The following is a 22,968-nucleotide window of genomic DNA, read 5'->3' on the forward strand; positions in this document are numbered from 1 at the left end:
TGAATGCAAAATTAACTAATGTGCCTCTTTCAAAAGTAATTGGTATATGATGCAAGATTCATCAGGGAGTTTTTCCATCTGATTGTAGGTTGCAATAATAAGTTCATAACTCGCACCGCTGCATCCAAATAATTGTCCAAATTCGCACACAGTAATTTTCATGCTCTGCAAATTCCATGGCACACCGGCACACCTGCCACGGTACACCAGTGTGCTGCGGCACACCCTTTGAGAACCACTGCAGTACAGTATTCTATGTTGAGTCATAAGAGCCTTTATTGTAAAAGATTGTGTTGATAAATAAGTTTATAGTGCATTTTCAACATGTTTTCCTAAACCATCTGCAATCCACAGACTTTGACTTTTGAGACATGGTATGATATCTGTTAATGCTGCATGATTAATTGAGTTAAGTTTACACCTAGATAATCTTTTTCATTTTAGACCATATCTGCTAAATATACCGCTTTCTTAATGGATTAACAAACTTTACTTGCCAGATTAGACATTGTGTTCCAATCTAAAAGTGCCCAGCATTTTTTGTGTCCCACAGTAGAGAGTAAGTCATAATGGTTTGGAACAAAATGAGGATGATTAAATTATGACGAATTTTCATTTTTGGCTAAACTCCCTCCTATCTTGCATTGCAGTACATGTGCATGGACTGCAAGAAAAGTTACTGCAGCCAGTGCTCGACTCAGCAGGACCTCCAGCCATGGCTGTGCCATACTTGCCAGCGTTTCCAAGGCATTTTATTTGCACCAGCAGAGCTGATGAAGCTTAAGGTGAAGGACCTGAGGGATTACCTCCACCTGCATGGGGTCCCCACTCAGACGTGCCGTGAGAAGGAGGAGCTGGTCGAGCTGGTTCTTGGCCAGCAGACACCTACATCTGAAACGCACATTTCACCCCCAATGAACACAGACACAGACCAGGAAGCCCCTAACACTCCAATCATAACAGCGAGCCCCTCAGAGAACAATGCTGCTTTAGATCTGGGACCCCAGACTCAAGCAATGGAGGATGAACAGGTATAAATAAAAATCAAGGTTCATATTTGCTTTTTATATGCCAGTTGTCACCCCCTTTGGTTAAGCACCTTCAGTCAAATTGAGGCCAGAAACATGATCGATGCAAATACGCAAACGCAGATGCAAATTGCATTGCTGTGGTGGTAACAAACTTCAGTACTCAAAGGGGGTGATAGAGTTGCCTTCAAATGTTTGCACTATTAAAAGCAATTCTGTTATTCAGGTAGCTAGCAATTAACATGATGACAGTTTAACTTGCTCAGAAAGATTGTCTTCAAACTGTTGCTCCTGTTAACCTGAAAGAGAAAACTGACTGTAGAAGACCGTTATGTTGGTGTCAGTTTATGACAGATTTAAAGGTGCAATATGTAATATATTTACTGTACTAAAGCATAAAATTATCATAATATGTTATCAGAGATTTAGGAAACATGCAAAGTTGAAATACTGGCTTCTCCGAAAACAGTGTTACAGCCAATATATTCTACTTTGAAATGTCGGTTCCGGGCCGGAATTTCTGTTTGTGTTTTGGCCTGTGTGATCACACCCACTGCCCATTTCCCAATTTTTGACACCCTGGGTTGCCAGATTTGAAACAAATTAGCAGGCAAGCAGGCACAGCACACTGTAGCCATGGAAGCCAGCATTACATCTAGCTAACATTGACAGAGTTATAAAAAATCCACATGAGCTGGTTTATAATTTGCAAACAATAAAAACATTGCAAACATATAAATTGGCTGATCAAATTACAGTGTAAGGCTCGTTGCTTGCCATCGTCAGTTTGCTCGTTCCTGTCGCGTGTCATCAGCCTGGCAACCTGAATGAGCTTCTTGTCTCGGGAGGAGGGGGCGGGGTAGACAACTATCTCAAATATTTAGAATTTGGACTGCAGTACCATTTTAAACGCTTGATGACAATGTTACATATTGCTCCTTTAAGATTGCTACGTTATGTAACATTAAGCTTGCATAGCTACTTGCTTACATGAAGTGTATGGTTTGTGCCTAAAGGCTAGGGTATAATTTGTTTTTCCGCATGCCGTTCCCTCTCACGCACGGTCTAGAGCTCAGCCTTTTAAAGTGTACTTTTTTGACCACGAGCCCATACAGACCGCTCCCGGGTCCGCTTGAAATGGTGGTCTGGGGTACGGTTCATTTGAACTCTGGTACAGTTTGCTGCTGATATGAACGCAGCTGTACCAAACTGCGGAAGTGAACCACTTGTGATGATGTATAATTCCTGACTTTGCAGGCTCGCGATCGCAATTACTGTGGTATAATGCTATTATTCAATGCATCCACGGCAAACAAACACAAGTGGTGTTTTCCTGGTAAATCCAAAGAGACAAATTTCAATACTTCACTTAACACATTGACGTCTTCTAGAGTTTTTACCTAGTTACAGTGGTAAACTGTTGCCGCTTGTACTCACAATGATGATGCAATCGGGCCGTGGTTCGGACCCAAATAATATGATGTGTACAGAGACCAGCGGGAGGGGAAGAAATGAACCCTGGTTCGGTCCAAGCAATCGAGCCAAGAATAAAAGCACCCTTAGTGTCTCACAGCCAGACCTTTGTCTAAAATGCAAAAGGTCTGGGCCATATAGCAGCTTAAATTGGCCAAGAATGCCCATTTAGACAGGAAGAGCTGTCTAACTTAAAAGGTGATTGATAAAAAGTCCTTTTACTTGCAGAAGTTTCATCTAACCAGCTAATCAGATTTACGCTGCGTGGATTGAGAAAGCGCTTTACAATTTAGTGCTAAATACATCAGACGGTAAGAACGTGCAATAATGATAAAGTTGCATCATGCGCGCTGTGTGTGAGATTTACTAGAACACGATAAACAGACTATACTTTGACCTTTGAGATCAAGTGTGTAAACCCCCCCCATCTGCCATTGGTTGAACAAACAGGTAGGCCCACACCAAACTCACAGCATTGGTTAAACCAGTAGTTGGCATCTCAATGGACTAAAATAAAGTAATGTTTTGAAAGTGCCACCAAACCACAGAGTTGAATATATATTTGATTTATATTTGTCTGCACATTAAACTGGGATAGGAGAAAGTATTTTATCATGAAAATAAAATACATACAGCACCATTAATCAAACAATTTTCTAGTCATTTATCAATGCTAACATCACCTTGAGGGTAGTACTTATCTTCTCCATTTCGCTCACATAGAGCTCTGTGTAACTCACTTCTGACATGGACTATCTCTTAAGTAGACAAAAGAATGTGAGATAGTAGTTATTCCTTGAGGTAAAGCAGATCAGGTGCTCAGCTGTTAACCTTAAATTGGTGGTGTAACCTATGACCTCTAGAGCTTGTCAGTGGCAGAACCGACAGCTGAAAGCGAGATGGACACAGACCTACAGGTGGAGCAAGACTTGCAGGTATCTTCTGATGTTACTCACCTCTCCTTTTTTCTGCTGCTATAATATTGCCAGTGTTAAATATGGGCAAAGGGATGTATGGAAAGCAAATAAGGTGATAGCAGTATGACTTAATCTGTCTTGCTTGATAATGTTTGAGAATCTTTGTTTTTCAGTCTTCTTGTTGTAATGAGACAATATGGTCTCTGGAATTGATTCAGTTCTCTGTAATCTGCTTGGAGAATGTCCTCTTTGTGTCTGTTAAAAAGCTTTGCTACAAGCTGTGATGAAGCACTGCTTTGTTAAAGTCTTTTGCCAAATACACTTATCACATCAATCTATCTTGAATCTGATCCCAAATTTGCTTGTTGAAGGCATGGTATGGCTACAGTTTTTGCATTTAAATGAGAATTTTGCCTTTTTGCTGTGTCGTCTATTGTTCAGTCAGGTCTTTTTGGTGTGCGGCTTGAATAATTCCTGTAGGGTCGGGGAATATGCAAGAAATATTTTTGTCAACCACACTGCCAAGGGATTGGTGATTATTTTTGCTTTATTGATTTTGCTTTAACAGTTTAACAACGTTTTCCTTCATGAAAGTATCCGTCTATGGTAACGGGTGCAAAATTGCTAATACAAATTAAGATCTAAAGACAACTATAAATGTAAGCAAAATAATGATGATAATAATAATATTGAAATATAAATAAACCATTACCTCTAGAAAGTTCAACACAACCCACAATTTCTACTTGCATAAAACAGCTACAATAGTTTTTTACTTCACTTAGACTGTAATTAGTCTGTAAACAAATAGAAAACACAATTTTTCCTATTTGGTGTAAACTTAATAAATTCCCTTGTGTTCCCCAATTAATGCTGCATAATAATTTCCACTGTGTTCTTATTGAATTTATGTTTGTATTGCTTTTCATTAATACCGCCTAAAGAAAATGAAATTGAACTCAATTTTAGGTTCAAGGTGAACATGTTTTTGTATTATTTTATGTAGGGATGTCCAGGTATGTCCAGGTGTCCGATTTGGGTGCAGTTTGAACATTTGGTAGAATGCCAACATTATGACACATGCAACTGCACCTTTGCATAGTAAAGTAGGCTAAAGTGTTATCATCTAAACATGACCTTTAAACCTTAGATCAGTGGCTCCCAAACTTTTTACAGTGGTGTACCTCTTCAAACATTTTACATCCTTTCGCGTACCCCTTTCTAACGCATAGATACAATTCACACAAGGTAATTTGAAAATGTCTATTTAACACAATTATCTTTGTAAAACAACTCCCTTATATTAAACATGTTATATTTGTACATGTTTTGTACATTTTATATTAATCATATACGTATACTGAATAAATGGCTTACCGATTGAGATGGGAATGCTAGATATGATATAACTTCATAACTTGAAAACTCCCCCCTCATCATGTCGCGGTATGCAAGAATAGCATTTGGATCTGTGCCTGGAATTGCGCATCATTCCAGGTACGGCATTGATGGCCGAATTCGAGCATTGTGGGAAACTGGGCAATTGCACAGTCAGCTCAAGGGGCTTTTTATATCACATTTGACACTGTTAGCAAGGTTTAGCTCATTTGCTGAAAAAACATCATGCAACAAAGTAAACACAGGTCTCTACCATGCAAACAAATGTGATTGAAAAGTACTGCGTGTGAATATGGAAAATTATTTTGTGCTGCTGAATATCTGACACCTGTCATCAAAGCTTATGAACTTATACCATCAGAATTAAAACTCCCTATGCATCTAACCTTGAATACAAATTACGTTTTTAACTGCGAAAAAATAAATAAACTAAAATCGTGGACGACTAACATGTGTGAGTCTGGTAAAACAGTGAAGTATTTTACTTGCTATCACTAAGCTACGTCACCTAGCATTGGGCTGGGCTGATGAAAAAAGATACTTGTGTGATCCACGACACATTAGTAGAAGCATTTTTTTAACCGCAAATTATCTGTTTTTTTCATTACCTATTTTTCTGACCTTTATGACACAACCATTTTGGTGTTTCTACACTAGAGGGCACACAAAATATTTTTTGTCAGTGACAAATATATGAACTGGGTTTGAATGTTATTTTAGACTGTGATGAAATTGAAAGAACGGTAAATCTCAGAATGTCATTCGGGTACCCCATTGTCACCTCACGTACCCCAGCTTGGGAAACACTGCCCTAGATGTTAATGAACCACTCAGTGTCCTGTACCCTACCAGTAGGATATTATATTTGAATAACAACAGAGGATGGCCAATACAGAATGTAGAGTTAGGCAGAGTGTTTTGCTCCAATTCATAATCTAAAACCTTTCTTATCTCCCTTTGAATCTATCTCTCCATGTCACATGTTGCGTGTGATGTCATGAGTATGTTTGAGCTATGCCGGTGTTGTGCAATTATTTGATCCCTCTTGGACCCCAAAATAATTCCATTGGTTAAAAGAACTTGTGTCTTTTATTTGGTGCCTGATCAGAAATCCTTCAATATAATTTGATTTATGTAATTTTAACAATGGAAGTGTCAATTACTGTCAATAACCGTAGCAACACATTGTCAAATTAAACATTTCATTTTCACTTTGTGTTTTCAGCTAGCATGCTAACTGATTGAGTTCACACATGAAATCCTGTCCCTCTTGGGTAGTTGTTTATAATGCCTGATTCCATAAATGTCTGCTACTTATTCCTGTTGTAGCTTATCATGTAAATACAGATAGTAAATACAGTATTACCATATCCATTGATTCACAATATAGCAACAAAAATAACGTTTTGATGCATTGATTGCATAATGGAATGCTAGCATGTCAGGCTTGCTAACTGAAAATGGAAAGAGAAATGTTTTATTCAACCATTTGCTGCTTTGGTTTAATCATGTAATATCATATATATCTTGTATTAATTTAATTTAAGTGTTTTCATGATTAGCATTACATATTATATTATGTAATACTTTAGGATTTTCAAACAAGCACTGAATAGAATACCCCCACCCCCCAAATAAATCACTCAAGAGTCGAAGTAGGACAGGATTACATGGGGAAACTCAATAATACTACAGTTAGCATGCTAATCAATACGCCTGCTTAGCGAACATATAAAGCACAAGTTACATTACGTAATCATATTAAAACATTACATTTCATGCTAGATGATAAAAGGATATACTCTTCTGATGCTAGTGAAACTTTGTAACATGTTTTTTTTTCGTACCACTGTTTCCTTAAGATGAGTCGCTTTGGATAAAAGCATCTGCCCAATGAATTTTTTTTTTATGTAAATGGATATTTACCAATGGATATGGTAAACAATTATTTATTTTCCAAGACCGTGAATTAAAGCATGATCAAATTTACTTCGCACTGCAAAAATCCAGGGGCGAAATGCAGTCATCTCAATGGGAATCCACACGTTAATTTTGCGTGTAATTCAAGTTTGCTGAACTTTGACAGGTGAAGTTCGCCGTGTTGACCAATAGGAACTTGCTTGGTTTGGCAGTTACCTCTGTGTGGGTGGTGCTTCATACACAGCTACACTGAATATTCAAAATGGACAAGTATATCATTTTAAGGCAAAGCTTCTTTTTAACAGATTTAAAAAGAGGCTGCTTAGCAATTCATTTTTTCCTGGTTTAACATTCTCTGGGAGAGTGAATGATTTAACAACGTGCTCTGTTCCTTCTTTGCCATTAACATGATTGGCAACAACATAAAAAATGGCAGACACCTCTTACCAGGCATTACAAACAGCTACACCTTGGTGTACAAGGGGGATTGAATTCTGCGGAGGTTTGAATCTTGCATGACACTGGCCAAACTTTTCCTGGCTAACCTAATCTAGTTGTGGTTGGGGCTTTTGGTGAGTTCAAAACTAGATTTCGATAATCATGCTCCCAATCAGTAAATGGAAAGTAAAAGACTTTGGCACTCTTTCATTTTCTATGTCTGTTGACCTCATGATTTGCCAGATTCTTTTTTTCTAAAGTTTGCTTTCACTTTCAGTGGAACTTGATCTGCTTGTGTTTGCATGCCAAATGTCTTGCATACTGAACTCTGGGGATTCCAAAAGGTTTATGAAGAGATGCACTGATGCAACAATTGTTTGCATACTTTCTTTCTGTCTCTTTATGTCAGTTGTCAGACTCTGAGGAGGTGTTGGCCCCTGGGCGGCGGGCGTCTCTCTCAGACCTCAGATCAGTAGAGGATATTGAGGCTCTGAGCGTCCGGCAGCTAAAGGAGATCCTGGCAAGGAACTTTGTCAACTATAAGGGCTGCTGTGAAAAATGGGAGCTGATGGAGAGAGTAACGCGCCTGTATCATGACCAGAAGGACCTGCAGAACATGGGTAAACATTTTTAATTGATTGAGTGAATTCAGCCCTTAATACGTTGCTTATGTATCTAGTCATATGCTATAAGCATAAGCTTAAATTAGCCTCATTCTGTGCTGTTGCTGAAGTTTATTGTGTGGATGGTGCCATTTCTTTAATCATGCTCATTAGGGGTAATTTTGTTTGTGAGTGGTTTTCAATGGCCCTTTTTTTTTTTTCTTTTTTTTTTTCTTTCTTTTTTTTTGCCATTTTAGCTTGGTGCCTTTTTTTGACGTGCAAAAAAAGACCTTACCAATGAAAATTAGCAAAATGAGAATCAGACTATTTAAGTGGAGCAAAAAAGTAAGCTATGGGTGGGAAATGGATGGTTGTGAATTTCCACATGGGTAGGGTTGCAACGGTATATCACGGTTTGAAAATGTACGGTTATCATACCATGTACATTTGCTAATCTATGGTATTGAAAATAAATTCAACGAGACAGATACGTGCGCATCTCCTTTCCTCCTCTACTGTCCCACACACACAGTGTAGAAAATGTCAGAGAGAAGCTAAGCGAGGGGGTCTGACGTGTGTGTGTGTGTGTGTGTGTGTGTGTGTGTGTGTGTGTGTGTGTGTGTGTGTGTATGTGTGAGTTAAAGCAGTCTTTCTCAACTGGTGGGTCATAGTTATATTCGGACTGGGATGCGGAGGGACCAATTTCAATTCTAGTGAGATTTCTCTAGTTTAAAGTGTTACGGAGGAAATTAAATCGAACCTCTCAAACAGTAGGCAGCCCTGACTTGCCAAACAGCACTGAGGAAAAAAGCAACACTGTGAAATGCACCAAAAAAATGTATAACTACACATCATCACCTTTACTATATTGTTATAATAGCTACACTGACCTAACTGTGGTAACGAGGAGCCTTTCCTCCTGTGTAATATGTGTGTTCTGTATGAATTATTTTTGAAATTAGAAAAAAACTGGATAATAATGGGCTCATATAAGTAAATGTGCTCTTCAATTTTTAAAAAGGGGGAGAGAATACTTCCTGTAGCTTTTGTTGTTGACATTAACAACAAAAATAATGCCATTGATGCATGTCCTTGTATTTGAAAACCATGAAAAATCTATGCAACATAAAATGAAATGCAACCCAGGATACATTAAATACAGGTTATGTTTTTACTATGGTGGGTTGCCACTTGATTTCCAATCTGGGTCCTGAAGCAAAACCAGTTGAGAACAACTGAGTTAAAGGTACAGACAGGAGCAGTCACCCACCTACAGTATATGCTAATTATTAATAATCAGAGGACATTACTTTAAAAGCTGACACAGATGTTATTTTTCATTTAGTAGTTATTTTAACATGTTATGCTAACATGTAAACTAACATGCTTTAGTTATATATCATGTTATAGTTACATGCAATTTTTTATTATGTTTATAATTTGGTTTATTACAATTCTGTTAGCTTTCTTATTTATTCTATTTATTTTATTTTCAAAAGAGAGTCTTTTTTACACATACTTCAATTTAAAAAATGGTTTCAAATGTGTTTTTTAAACATTTGTTTCGAGTGTTTGCTCAAGCAAAAAAAAGGGTCATTGTAACTGATGATAATACTTTTGTAATACCATATAATGTGATACCATGAAACTATGATATTTATTGAGATGGTTATCATAGTGTGAAAATCTCATACCGTTGCAACCCTACAAATGAGCATTAATTCTTAGTATTTGCCGAGGTATGCATCACTATTTATTTTGTTCACGTGTAAGTTCGTTTTTGTTTTGTTTTTTCAAAGTTTTTGTTGAGGTGTGGTATTTCTTTTATAAGCGATCTGGTTTAATGATACAATATAAAATGGGCCAAAAATCCCATAGATTACAGTAAGGGCCCTATCTAGGTACCAAAATAGAGCGCAACAGTGCCTGTCCACTTTTTCAGCCGTTCTTGAGTATTTTTCCCAATTCATTGGGATTTCATAAATTCTTCATAAAAGAATTCTAAGCCATGATAAAAATGTGAATCACAACATAAAAGTAAAAAAGTATTTGAAAATCAGACAAAAAGACAAAGGTACAAGTACTTTCTCTTTAATGAGGGCATCGACTACAATTCCATGAAGGATTGCCAATGACCTAATTGAATTTAAAACACTGGAAATAAAACTGTTGATTGTAAGTATAGTATTAATATATTTAAAGTATTTAGCAAATATTCAAGTAGCTTTTTAGTATAGAGAAACTGACTTTATTGCGTCATTAACAAAGTGTGTCATTGGAAGGGAGGTCACTGCCGGGTTTGTTTGGTGCCCTTTGTTGGTGGCAGTTCTTTGATTGGTGGATTGTTCTTTTCAGGATTCATGGGTATTGTTATTCTTCACCAGAAATTACTCAAGTAAACATACTTTTTTTTTTTTTTTTTAAATGAAGTTAAATTAATGTTGACTGATGGCTTCAAAAGAAGCATATACCATCGATTTACAACCTCAGAGCTCACGGTAACTCTCTCTATAAGTTTTATAAATGATCAATTAATTATCTTGAGAAAATGAATGAGATTTTTACTTCCAGAACCAGACCATTGCACTCTATATCATAAAGGTTTGGGGTGGACACTGTTGACTAGAAACCACTATGTGCTAAAACCACCCATAACATACCAATTTGGCAAAACGAATTGGTTACCTAACGTAACCTCGGTTCTCTCTAGATGAGGGAACGAGTATTGCGTAAGCTAGCTTACGCTATGGGAAAGATTAATCTTTTCTGAGATATTGAAGCCAAAAAATTATCCTTAATTTTGTATCATTTGTCAACGCAGTGCAGCAACTGTAGACCTTGAGCGGGCTAGCTAGCGAGCTCATTGGTTGCTCTGCGGCAACTGCTGCAGCTTATAGACGAACTTGGACGAACTCGCGTCCAATGAGGAAGCGTCCGCGCTACTGCATCAAAGCCCGCCAAAATGGGCCTGGCTAGAGTGCATATAAGCGTAGTTCGTGAGGCTGGAACCCTGGTTTTCATTGAATGAAGCTGAAAGTCACTAGTGGCGTGAAGCACGGCCGTTACGCAATACTCGTTCCCTCATCTAGAGAGAACCGAGGTTACGTTAGGTAACCGATCGTTCTCTTACGAGAGGTTCTCTCGTATTGCGTAAACTAGCTTACGCTACGGGAACCCATTGTCAACGCCGCGGCGCCAAGCATCCACTGCATGAGCCCCGGGGGTGGGGGGACCCGGGGGAGCCCTTGTGAGTGGGGAAATAATATTTGACCGGCAAGAGTGTGGGCCAGTGTGTGTGTAATACATAAGCACATAGTGGGAAGGGAATGACAGAGCGGCGGTGCCGGTCTGTGTGGAATGAGTCCCATCAGTGCAGCTCACCAGGGGAGCTGTAGCGTATTAAACTGCTAGTAGTTTTGCCTGCAGGGCGGGCACTTCCAGATTGTAAAATCTGACAAAGGTGGAGGGGGAAGCCCAGCCCGCTGCCACACATGTCGTGAATGGAAATCCCGCTGGACCATGCCCACGATGAGGCCATGCCTCTAGTGGAGTGAGCCCTAATGCCCAACGGGCATGGCAGGTCTTTTGACGCGTATGCGGCAGCAATAGCGTCCACCATCCATCTAGACAGTGTCTGTTTCGAGGCGGCGAGACCTTTGGTGCGCCCTCCGAACGAAACGAAAAGCTGCTCAGCGCATCTGAAAGAGGCGGAGCGCACAGTATACAATCTCAGTGCTCTGACTGGGCAAAGGAGATTGGCGTCGCGTTCGCTATCGGATGCTGGCAGCGCCGATAGGGAAATGACCTGTGCTCTGAAAGGAGTACTGATCACCTTGGGAACATAGCCGTGTCTAGGCTTTAAAATGACCTTGGAGTCACTTGGTCCAAACTCAAGACACGCAGCGCTGACAGACAGCGCGTGAAGGTCTCCCACACGTTAGACTGATGACAGGGCAGTCAGAAAAACGGTTTTGAGTGAAAGGTATTTCAAATCCACGGATAGAAGCGGTTCGAAAGGGGGGGCTTTCATAGTTTCGAGAACTATAGAAAGATCCCAGATAGGAACCGATGGGGGGCGCGGGGGGTTCATCCTTCTAGCTCCCTTGAGGAAGCGGATGACCAGCTCGTTTTTTCCCAGTGACTGACTCAGCGAACGCCGCGACGGCCGCCACATACACTTTGAACGTAGATGGGGATCTGCCCTTATCCAGCAGCTCTTGTAAAAACACGAGCAGCGACGACACCCCACATGTCCGTGGGTCCAGGTCTCTGTCAGTGCACCATTTTGAAAACACAGACCATTTTGACGCATAGAGTCTTCTCGTGGAAGGGGCTCTAGCGTGTATGATGGTGTTTATTACCCCTTACTACTCTGCAGAGCGACGGGTAGTCATTGATCACCCACGCGTGCAGCGCCCAGCGCTCTGGGTGGGGATGCCAGATCGTGCCGCAAGCTTGAGAGAGGAGATCTGCTCTCACTGGGATGGGTCACGGCGCTGTCAGTGACAGCTGCGTAAGCTCCTGGAACCATGTCTGATTCTCCCAACGCGGGGCTATGAGGAGCACCGAGTGACACGTTTCCCTGATCCTCTGCATTACCTGTGGCAATAGCGAGACAGGAGGGAAGGCGTAAAGCGGGCGGTTGGGCCAGTGCTGGGCCAGCGCGTTCTCGCTTCTCGAGAAAAATATTGGGCAGTGAGAGTTCTCTTCTGACGCAAAGAGGTCTATCTCTGCTCTGCCGAATATGCGCCATAACTTCTGGACTGTTTGAGCGTGCAGGGACCATTCCCCTGGAGGAATATTGTCTCTGGACAGTCTGTCTGGGCCGTCGTTCAGGTGGCCTGGCACGTGCATCGCCCTCAGCGAGCGCAGGTGGCACTGGGACCAACTCAGTATGCGTTTCGTCAGATGGAAGAGGTTCCTGGATCTGACACCGCCCTGACGGTTTAGGTAGGATACCACAGATCTGTTGTCCGAACGGACCAGGACGTGGTGACCCTGAATGACCGGGAGAAGCGCATGCGCCGCACTCGACCGCTATCATTTCCAGACAATTTATGTGAAGGAGCTTTTCCTGAACTGACCATAGGCCAAAAACCAGAGAGCCCTCGCGACACCGCGCCCCAACCTGTGTTGGACGCGCCTGTCGAGATGACTTTTCGGCGAGATACAGCTCCCATCGCCACTCCCCGCTGATACCATTCGGCCACTGTCCAGGGCTGCAGAGCTGAAATACAGGTCTGAGTCACCTTGATCGGCTGGCGGCTCATGGCCCAAGCCCGGCGAGACGCGCGGTGTTTAGCCAATGCTGAAGCGGGCGATGCGCAGTAAACCCAGCTGAAGTACTGCTGCGGCTGAGGCCATGTAACCTAGCACTCTCTGAAATTTTTTCAGAGGCGTGAGGCTGTTCATCTGAAAGGACGCGGCTAGTCGCTGAACACGGCGCGGCTATGTAGATAAGCAAGCCGCCATTGCCACGGAGTCTAGTTCTATTCCAAGGAAGGAAATTGCCTGACTGGGCTGTAGTGAGCTCTTGGTCCAATTGACTGCAAGACCCAAACTGTTCAGATGGCTGAGGAGAACTGTTCTGTGAGACAGAAGCTCCGTATGTGACTGTGCCATAATCAGCCAGTCGTCCAAATAGTTCAGAATTGCAAGCCCTGACTCCGCGAGGGGTGCGAGCGCTGCATCCATGCACTTCGTGAAAGTACGGGTGCTAAAGACAGGCCGAACGGAAGGACGGTGTATTGATAAACCTGGCCGCCGAGGCTAATCTCAAGAATGGCCTGTGACGGGATTTATCTGAATCTGAAAGTAGGCATCTTTCAGATCGAGAGAGATAAACCAGTCCCCTGGCGCGTATGCGCGAGGAGTTTCCTGATTTTAAGCATTTTGAACGGTCTTTTGCAAGCACCTTGTTCAAACCCTTGAGATCTAATATTGGTCTGAGGTCGCCGCCTTTCTTGGGAACAAGAAAATAACGGCTGTAAAACCCCGACTCGCTCAGCTGAAGGCGGCATTTCTCTATGGCCCTTTTGCACAGAAGGTTTGCTATTTCTGAACGAAGCATGCAGGCTGCTTCCGTGTTCACAATAGTTTCGAGCCAGCTCTGAAGCGGGAGGGCGGCGATCGAACTGTAGCAAATAGCCCTGTTTTATTGTGCTTAACACCCATTTGGATATCCCTGGGATAGCTTCCCACGCTTTGAAGCGTAACTCTAGAGGGTGAATGGCCAAATCGCCCTGATTGCTGCACACAGCCGCTGAACAGAATGTGTGAGCGCTTACTGTGCTTATGCATGACTGCTCACAGACAGCAGGGACAGGCTGTTCTGTGAGTGACTTCCGATTGAGGTGAATGGGGAAAGAGTCACATCTGTTAAGTGATGCGCAAGCATAGTCACGGGCACGGGACTTACATACAGAGAAGTGTTTGCTGGCCGTGTGACAGAGCTGGCAGAGAATGGGCACGCGACGTATTCGTGAGCGCGCTTATTGACTCTAACACTCGAGCTGGCTGTGTCCGCTTTATGTGAGTGGGCTCTGATCGGGACACGGGAAGTGTAATGCTTGTGTGTAGAGGTGAACACTGGATTGTGGGCACATTTTCTACACATAAGGCTTGTCGTGTGACAGAGCGGCCAGAGAAGGGACGCGCGCATGGATTCGTGGGCGCGTTTATTGACTCTAACACTCGAGCGGGCTGTGTCCGCTTTATGTGAGTGTGTAGGGGTGAACACTGGATTGCGGGCACATTTTCTACACATAAGGCATGTTTGCTCTTTACAAGATTTCTTTGGGTCGCCGTGAAAACGGCGTTTGAGTGCAGGCAAGCGGGCAGTATCACCGGCTTGTTGGCTGCTGAATCCACCACTGTAGTAGCCTGAGAGAGGGGGACTGACAGGGGGCTAAGCTTTGACGGTGGTCCGCCGCGGCGGACTGAGCCGCCGCTTTTTCAACAAGGCTAGGAGGACTTCTGTTGCTCAGGTTTCAGCGCAACCTTAGACTGAGGCCCGCTGGGGCGGCGGTCTGCGGCGGCCGTCTGAGCGCTGATCGAGGGCGGCCGCCCTGTCGACGCTGAGAAGTCTGACTTTGTTGAGCTGGGCGCTGTGAAGAGGCTCGTGCAGGAGGCTGGTCACGTGGGCGGCCTGCAGAGGAGCTTAGCGCGACGCGGCAGGAAGAGGTTCATGGCTTGGGTGGCTTTCTGGACTTCTGAAAAGCGGTCAACAATGCCACTCACCGCGGAGCCGAAGAGACCGGTCGGAGAGAGCGGTGCGTTGAGGAACGTGGAGCGCTCTGCTTCTCCCATGTTGGCTAGCGTTAGCCACAGGTGTCTCTCGGTCACAATCAGCAAGGCCATGCACTTCCCTAGAGCTTGGGCTGCAGCTTTGGTGGCGTGAAGGGCGAGGTCCGTCGCGCTTCTTAGATCTGTAACAGCCTCTGGGTGCCTGCCTTCTCATCCCACTCCCGAAGAAGGTCCGCTTGGAGGATCTGTAAGACGGCCATGGAGTGCAGAGCAGATGCGGCTTGGCCGGCGGCGGAATAGGCGCGGCCAACATAGGCGGAAGTCGCTCTGCAGGCCTTAGACGGGAGCACTGGCTTAGACCGCCATCTCGCGGAGGGCGGGCAAAGGTGTGCTGCTACCGAATCCTCGACCGGGGGGATGGAGGAGTAGCCCTTCTTGGTGGCGCGGTCCACCGAATCGAGAGGGGTGGAGACGTGGGAACGGATCCTGGCCGAGAAAGGCGCGTTCCACGACTTTGCAAGCTCAGTGTGGAGTTCCGGCAGGAAGGGAGTGGCCCGGGCCGCGGGTGTTGCGCGGCGACGGCTCTGAAGAAAGCCTGTGTGAGGAGGCGTGTTAGTTCCCCTTCGACTCCGGCGCGGGTCCTGCTGGATTCCTGGGCCGAGGAGGAGGCGTGGGAGCCTGACCACTCCTCGCTGTCCGAATGATGGAACAGCCCTTATCCTCCGCCTCGTCCTCCGAGATGGCCGCAGTGCGGCCGCTGGGCAGCAACTGCGCGTCCCGGGGGGGCGGGGAGGGTGAGAGCGATGCTCGAGGGAGAGGCTCCGGCGAGGAAGTCGCTTCTATCACCGGTTCTGGCAGCTTTTGGGAGCGGCGCTTTTTCCTGCGCGGCGGAACTGAAGGCGCTGGCGGCTTCGGTTCTGAGCGCCGAGTCGAGCCCGCAGGGTCGACATCGAAGCTCCTCGCAGAGGTCGCATCCGCCTTCAGCGAGGGCGAGTTCTGCATGCCCCAGTCCCAGGCAGAGAGCGCAGATGATGTGGCGGTCTCCGGCGCTGAGAGGGGCGCGCATGAAGCGCAAGTGGTGCGAGGCGTCTTAAAAAGAGGCTCGCTTTTGTGACGTTAAGAACTAGCTTGCTCTAAAAGGATACGTCGCCGGATGGCGTAGCTCGCAGGATGGCTGAAGGTGGCCGAGACGGCCGGCTTCTTCGAGAGCTGTCCAAGCTTGCTAGATGCCCCTCGAATGGCGACGCGGCTTCCAGTTCAGAGATGCGAAGATCTTCGCTAAAGAGATGAAAATCAGGGTTCCAGCCTACGAACTACGCTTATATGCACTCTAGTCACGCCCTTTTTGAGGGCTTTGATGCAGTAAGCGCGCGGACGCCTCTCATTGGACAAGAGTTCGCCCAAGTTCGTCTATAGGCTGCAGCAGTTGCCGCAGAGCAACCAATGAGCTCGCTAGCTAGCCCGCTCAAGGTCTGCAGTTGCTGCACTGCGTTGACAAATGATACAAAATTAAGGATAATTTTTTGGCTTCAATATCTCAGAAAAGATTCATCTTTCCCGTAGCGTAAGCTAGCTTACGCAATACGAGAGAACCTCTCGTAAGAGAACCACTCACATCATAACAATGTGGTAAAACAACTCACAACATCTTAACAACCATGTAGCAAAACCCTGGCATTGAGGTTAGAGACGTTTGCACTGGCATGGGCTACTTGCACTCGGGGATGTTCCAGGGTAATCGACTAGTTGTCTTACAACTGACTATTCGATTAGTAGGGTTGACTATTATTAACATTTTTAGTGGTGGTAGTTTTAATGTAGCCAATTTATTTGTTGAATATCCATTAGTTACCATGTTAAAGTGCTTTACTTTACACCTGTATATCCCTCTTACGGAGCCTAATTATACATTATTATCCTTAAGTCCGAATAGTCAACTAGTCGTTCATACAACCAACTGACTAGTCAATTATGAAAATCGTTTCGTTTTGAACATCTCTACTTACAATATCTTCAGAAAATGTTAAAACCTAATATATTGTGCATGTTGATCACATACATCACACATACATCACTAACATGAACTATAATTGTATTTTACAGTGACAAGCACCACAGAGGGTACAGGTGAGTTTAAGCTTATGACTTATACACTAACCTTACCTTTTTGAAATGTCCAAAATTCTATTTTTCATTATGACACTAAATAATAGCGCTTCAAAGATGTTAAAGTAGCTTTCTGGCAAGTGTCTACCATGAATTCACATGTCTGTCAAACTTGCTGGTGTAATTCGCTAACATTATATGTGTAAAGTGTGAATTATGTTTCTTTTCTGTGTTGCATACAGACACTGGCTCTGGGACAGCCGTAGAGGAGAATCTCTGTAAGATCTGTATGGACTCACCCATTGACTGTGTTCTTTTGGAGTGCGGACACATGGTCACATGCACCAAGTGTGGCAAGCGCATGAATGAATGTCCCATCTGCCGACAGTATGTGGTGCGGGCAGTGCACGTGTTCAGATCCTGAATGGCATTTTCTATCTACAAAGCTTGTTCTCATGACCAACATCTCTCAGATTATATAGTCCTTACCCCAAACAATGGAATTAATATACAATAAAACTAGAACAGTCAGGTGGCCTGTAATTCTTGCACAATTATCTTGTGGCAATTAAAACAATGTCAGAGACGCTAAAATCTCTAAGCAATAACAGTACTGGTATCCGGTATATCTTACCGAAATAACTTTTCAAAGTGTGCCTTCTGAAATTGCCAGAAGTGGAGACTTATTTTTGATCATGGAATGTTTTGATCATGGAATGTTCTGTTGACAATGCCAATGACGCCAAGTCATCACATCATAAACAATTTTTTTGTGCCCGTATTAGTAAACGTATGTCGACATATGTTTAGAGATAACTTTATTAATGCACACATGCTGTGTGTAGTGTTGTAATAAATACAGACAGGATCTTCTTAAGGTGGATAACTGTGCCTTGCCTGTAACTGTAATGGTTCCTTTCTCTCAAACTTTTATTTTTCTATATATAAATTAAATATATATTATATATATCACAGTGACATCTTCTGGAAGGAAATTGGTACTTTAATTCACCAAAGTGGCATGCAATCATTGCTCAAATTGAGGGGGGCTGGGGGGATCTGGGACCCCCATAAGGCATTAGGGACCCCCCATAAGAAGTAAAAAATAGACTTAGGGGGGTCCCCAAGCTGATTAAATTCATGCAGTGGATACGGCGAATTTAGTGAATTAATTATTTACAATAATTTATATTAAGTTTGTTTATAGGCTAGTTGTCATGTCTCTTTAAAATGTAAATGCCCCGCCCCACATCTAAAGGCCGCTAAGCACATAACATCATTGACATGACTGCTTGCTTGGCGCCGCTCCGGTGAAACTAACTTTAGCTATAAAATGGATAATAATAAACCTCCACTTGCAGTTGAGAAGAGAAATCTTCTTACTGACTTTTTTGAGGGGTAATTTTCTCTCTATATATCTTTCTACTAAATCTATCCACTCCATGTCAGGGCTTTTGTATTCCTTGCATAAATTGGAAACATCAACCTCGTTTGCTTGCTCGCTTTCCAGAGCATTAAAGAGCCACACCAGATGCTTGTTAGTGGACCATCCATTTCAGTTGTGGGCAAAGAGACCCACAGAGTACCTAGCCTGAGTATGAATATCTGTTTGAGATTCATTCCTCATTTTAGGTTTTCGTTATCCCTGCTTCTGAAGAAATGTTATGCTTACCAGTGATGCTTGCCTGTCCTGAGTTCTGTTCTAATCCGAGGAGATGTTGATGATACTAGCCAGTGAATACTTACCTATCATGAGTTTTGGTTTACCTACTGGTTCCTGAAATTACCTTGATGACTGTTATGGATGAATGCTGAGTTGACTTTTGAGAATCTCCTGTGGACATGCCTGTTAAACTTATGAACTATTCTAAAGACTGTATCCTGTTTGCCCAGTTGTCCTGTACTCTTTGAATAAAGCTCCCGCACCTGGGTGCATACCTAATCTCCTCTCTATAGTATCATTACAGCCTTATAGTATTTTGCCATTCTTTTGCTACTGTTGAAGTAATAAAAGGTCCTTTGGAAGTTACTGACTGCTCCTTTATCACTGCTTTCTGAGACATTATGAAATGATTATTCCTGTGCCTCTGTTGAATCTGACAGTGATGCCATCCAGTAAGTCTGGAAGCCATCTGATTATTTTTCTACTGTTTTTGAGCCATTTTGAGGTCACATGCTTTTACGGGTCTTCAAGTGCCTTATATGTAGTCCTCTGGTATATTTGCCTTGGTTGCCCTTTTGGGTCTGCTGCTTTGTCACCCTCAAAATCCAGTATTACTTTGAGTAAGCCATTTAAAAAAGAATAGTAGCTTATCTCTCTTTGTTATATAACATTTGGACTGAATGTTTTTATTATTATTATTATTATTACTCTTTATCAACACAAAAACCTGTTCTTTTATGTAAGGCTGTTTTTAATAAATAATATATAGTTATGCAGAACAACTGGCTCTAACAAGGGCAGAAAGAGATGTGGAAGGCCAGATGTACAACTAAACAAGAGGATAAGTACATCAGAGTCTCTAGTTTGAGAAATGGATGCCTCACATGTCCTCAGCTGACAGCTTCATTGAATTCTACCTGCTCGACACCAGTTTCATGTACAACAGTAAAGAGAAGACTCAGGGGTTCAGGCCTTATGGGAAGAATTGCAAAGAAAAAGCCATTTTTGAACTTTTGGCATTTGACAACAGATAATTGGAAAAGAGTGTTATGGATCTTAACCCCATTAAGCTTTTGTGGGATCAGCTAGACAGTAAGGTGCGTGAGAAGTGCCAGGCAAGACAGCCACATCTATGGCAAGTGTTACAGGAAGTATGGAGTGAAATGTCACCTGAGTATCTGGACAAACTGACAGCTAGAATAACAAGGATCTGCAAAGCTGTCATTGCTGCACGTGGAAGATTTGTTGATAAAAACTCTTTGAAGTAGTTAAGAAGTTCTGAATTTTTTTCAAATTGTAATAGTAATTTTTCATGTTGTTAATGTCCTGACTATACATTTAAATCTGTTGAATGTCACTTTGGTGAATAAAAGTACCAATTTCGTTCCATAAAGAGTTAAATCTGTACATTATTCCAAACTTTTGGTGTGTGTGTGTGTGTGTATTCTGGATAAATTATAAGATTCCATCACCAACCAGGCTGACAAATTTTCAAACCGGAATTGCTCCCTTTTGTTGATTCATCTCACATGAGAAACTGCAAATAGTGTAAACTGCTGAGAAACAGCACATGCATAACCTCAAGACAGTTAAGGGTGTAACTTCATTTTAAGCAAACTCTCATTACAGCTTTGTCTAACTTCACCGCCAACAAAAAGCACTTGTGTTTGTACTACCATCCGGCTTGTGTGCACAGACCGCAGTTAATACCACCATCATGCCTTTATTACTTTGACTAAAGGCTCATTTAGCTCAACTAATCTAAATGATTTCTCTTTGTTTAGCAAATAAAAATGGCATGAGCTTCCTTCCCTCTGTTTAGAAGTTGGGAAGATTACAGGATGAATCTCAAAACCGGTTGGCCACCGAAAAATGATCTGTCTCTCATCATTTAAACACCCTTATGTAGTCTCAACGTCATATTACTTTTTTCTTCTGTGGAACACAAAGAGATATCGGAGGATATATGAAGAGTTTTTCTCCATCCAGTGCAAATCAATGGGGTCCAAAAATGTTAAGCTCCAAAAAGGACATTAAGGCAGCATTAATGCACATTTACACGTGCTGTACATGCTCTTTGCATGCATAAAGAAGTGTGAACAAGCTTCTCTTATGAACACTCCAAGGAGACTGCAGATGTCAAGATTTTTTGTGAAAAAAACAAGAAATTGTCCAAAGAGAACTAAGGGGCTATTCACACCAAAATGAGTTTTTGCATCCATCTGTGCAGTTATTCCAATAGAAACATGAGCTAGACTAGAGGGACGTTTATGACCAGTGCAGTGCCGCATTATTTACAGGCCATGTCAAGTTAAGAAGAAAGTCAAATTTAAAAAGTGTGTTTCGATACACTGGAGTTCTGAACAACCCCTTTTGCATTCTCAAACTATTGTCCCTTTTTTATAAAAAAATATTTCACCCCAAAATGTTCATATTTTATCCACCCTCGGTCATCAAACCCTGTATTATTTTCATTTCAGGCAGAATATCCGAACTCCCCTTTTAGGTACATGTTAAAGGAATACTCCATGTTCAGTACAAATTAAGCTTAGCCGACAGCATATTGTTTATTACAGCAAAACATTTTTTCCCTCGAAGCCGAAATCGAGGTTACAGTGAGACACTTACAGTGGAGGTGAATGGGGATTTTTGGATGGTTTAAGAAGGCAGAAGTGTGACCGTATAGTTTTATAAAAGCACTTAAATGAATTCTTATGTTAAAACTTATTTATTTCAGCTTTAAAGTTGTTTAAATCGTCGTTTTTCCAGTCATTTCATTTTTTTTTTTTTACAAAGTTGTACAATTGCCTTTAACTTAACACAGAAAAGGTTAGGAAGTGATTGTATCATACTAAAATCATGTTAATACTCATATTGTTTACATTTTGTGACTATATTTCTTTAAATAGTGAGTATTTTAATGTGTACGGATTGGCCCCATTCACTTCCATTGTAAGTGCCTCACTGGAACCCAGATTCTTTTTTTTTCTCTCTTTTTTTTTTAAGGAAGGTCAAGTCAAATATTTTTTTTTGTTGTACTCAATATTATGCCACAAATGATGTTTGAGTTTAACTTGTATTGAACCTAGAATTTGTCTTTAAGTGAATAACTATTTACATTTATTTTGGCCTATTGCTCTGCTTTCTCATTAGTAGAATGTTCCAAGGTTTTTTTTCCCTTATGTTATGCTATCCATCCACACTGTTTTCTAAGAATAGTTAGGAGCGAGTCAATGCTAACTGAATTGTGAAGGCTTGAGGGGAGGGAGGAGCTGCAGTAAAAAACAGGCCTTTACTCGTCCTATGATCTGTGAGGCACCACATAAATATAGCATGAGTGTTCAGGCATGTTCACCTGATATTTCCTCCATTAACGGGAACAGAAGGCTAAAGTGGTGCTAATACAATTCCTGCAGGAGGTCTACCATAGGCTGCACTGTAACAACACCTTGAAACTGATCATTGGTTGTCTTAAATGCTAACACAGTGTTGTTCAAGGCCTATAAGTCTGACAGCACTTTGACTGAATGACTGTCATACAACAGAGGCTTCTTTTACCAACACACCAGGTGCACATGCACAACAATCCACGCTTAAGGATTGCATAGACATTTTTTCCTCTACCCAAGCAATATTTCACATTCGAGAAAAGGCATCCAATCAGAGAGTGTTTTTTTCTTCCGAATGAAACGTTCAATATCAGTGGTCCGTAGCAATATGAAAATGCTGTTATTTTCTTGACCACCAAGCTTATTTTCACCCAGTTGTTATAACCGTAATGCATAGGAATGTTTTACTTTCAATTCTCAATTATTTTCATGATTAACACAATGTTTTTAATGCAGACTGACGAGCTTACATTAAACACTGGATTACTTAATTGATTTAATGTAACTGTGAAACTGTATAACAGCGTATCTTTGGAAGTTATTTAATGTATCAGCAAACAACAATGTCATCTCCTGATGGTATTTGATGTATAAAATATGAAGAGTGAATGCTTTCATTTTCAAGTTTGAATGGTAACAGTGTGAACCAAATGACTTATTTTCTTAACCAGATCCAATATATTTTAAAGATTTGATCAAATCTGTACTGACACCAAACTAGATTGGTGTGCTTTGTTGTTTAGGAATTTTTGTATTAAAATATATTTACAATGTTTGTGTTTGATTGTG

General features: G+C 42.1%; 1 protein-coding gene across 2 annotated transcripts in view; it reads left to right on the plus strand.

Annotated features, from left to right (window-relative positions):
- LOC127629867 (E3 ubiquitin-protein ligase rififylin-like) overlaps positions 1 to 22,919 on the plus strand; it is a 53,685-nt gene extending 30,766 nt beyond the window's left edge. Inside the window, exons 4-8 of one of the 2 annotated variants that reach the window (XM_052107145.1) lie at positions 651 to 1,031; positions 3,365 to 3,436; positions 7,584 to 7,794; positions 17,125 to 17,148; positions 17,370 to 22,919. In XM_052107145.1, the coding sequence (XP_051963105.1) occupies positions 651 to 1,031; positions 3,365 to 3,436; positions 7,584 to 7,794; positions 17,125 to 17,148; positions 17,370 to 17,551 (870 nt within the window). In that variant the 3' untranslated portion in view covers positions 17,552 to 22,919. The remainder of the gene's footprint in view (positions 1 to 650; positions 1,032 to 3,364; positions 3,437 to 7,583; positions 7,795 to 17,124; positions 17,149 to 17,369) is intronic. The other variant, XM_052107146.1, reaches the window with a different exon arrangement.
- The last annotated feature ends 49 nt before the right edge of the window (positions 22,920 to 22,968 follow it).

The sequence above is a fragment of the Xyrauchen texanus genome, chromosome 36 (assembly GCF_025860055.1).
Source record: "Xyrauchen texanus isolate HMW12.3.18 chromosome 36, RBS_HiC_50CHRs, whole genome shotgun sequence".
Classification (NCBI taxonomy): Eukaryota; Metazoa; Chordata; class Actinopteri; order Cypriniformes; family Catostomidae; genus Xyrauchen; species Xyrauchen texanus.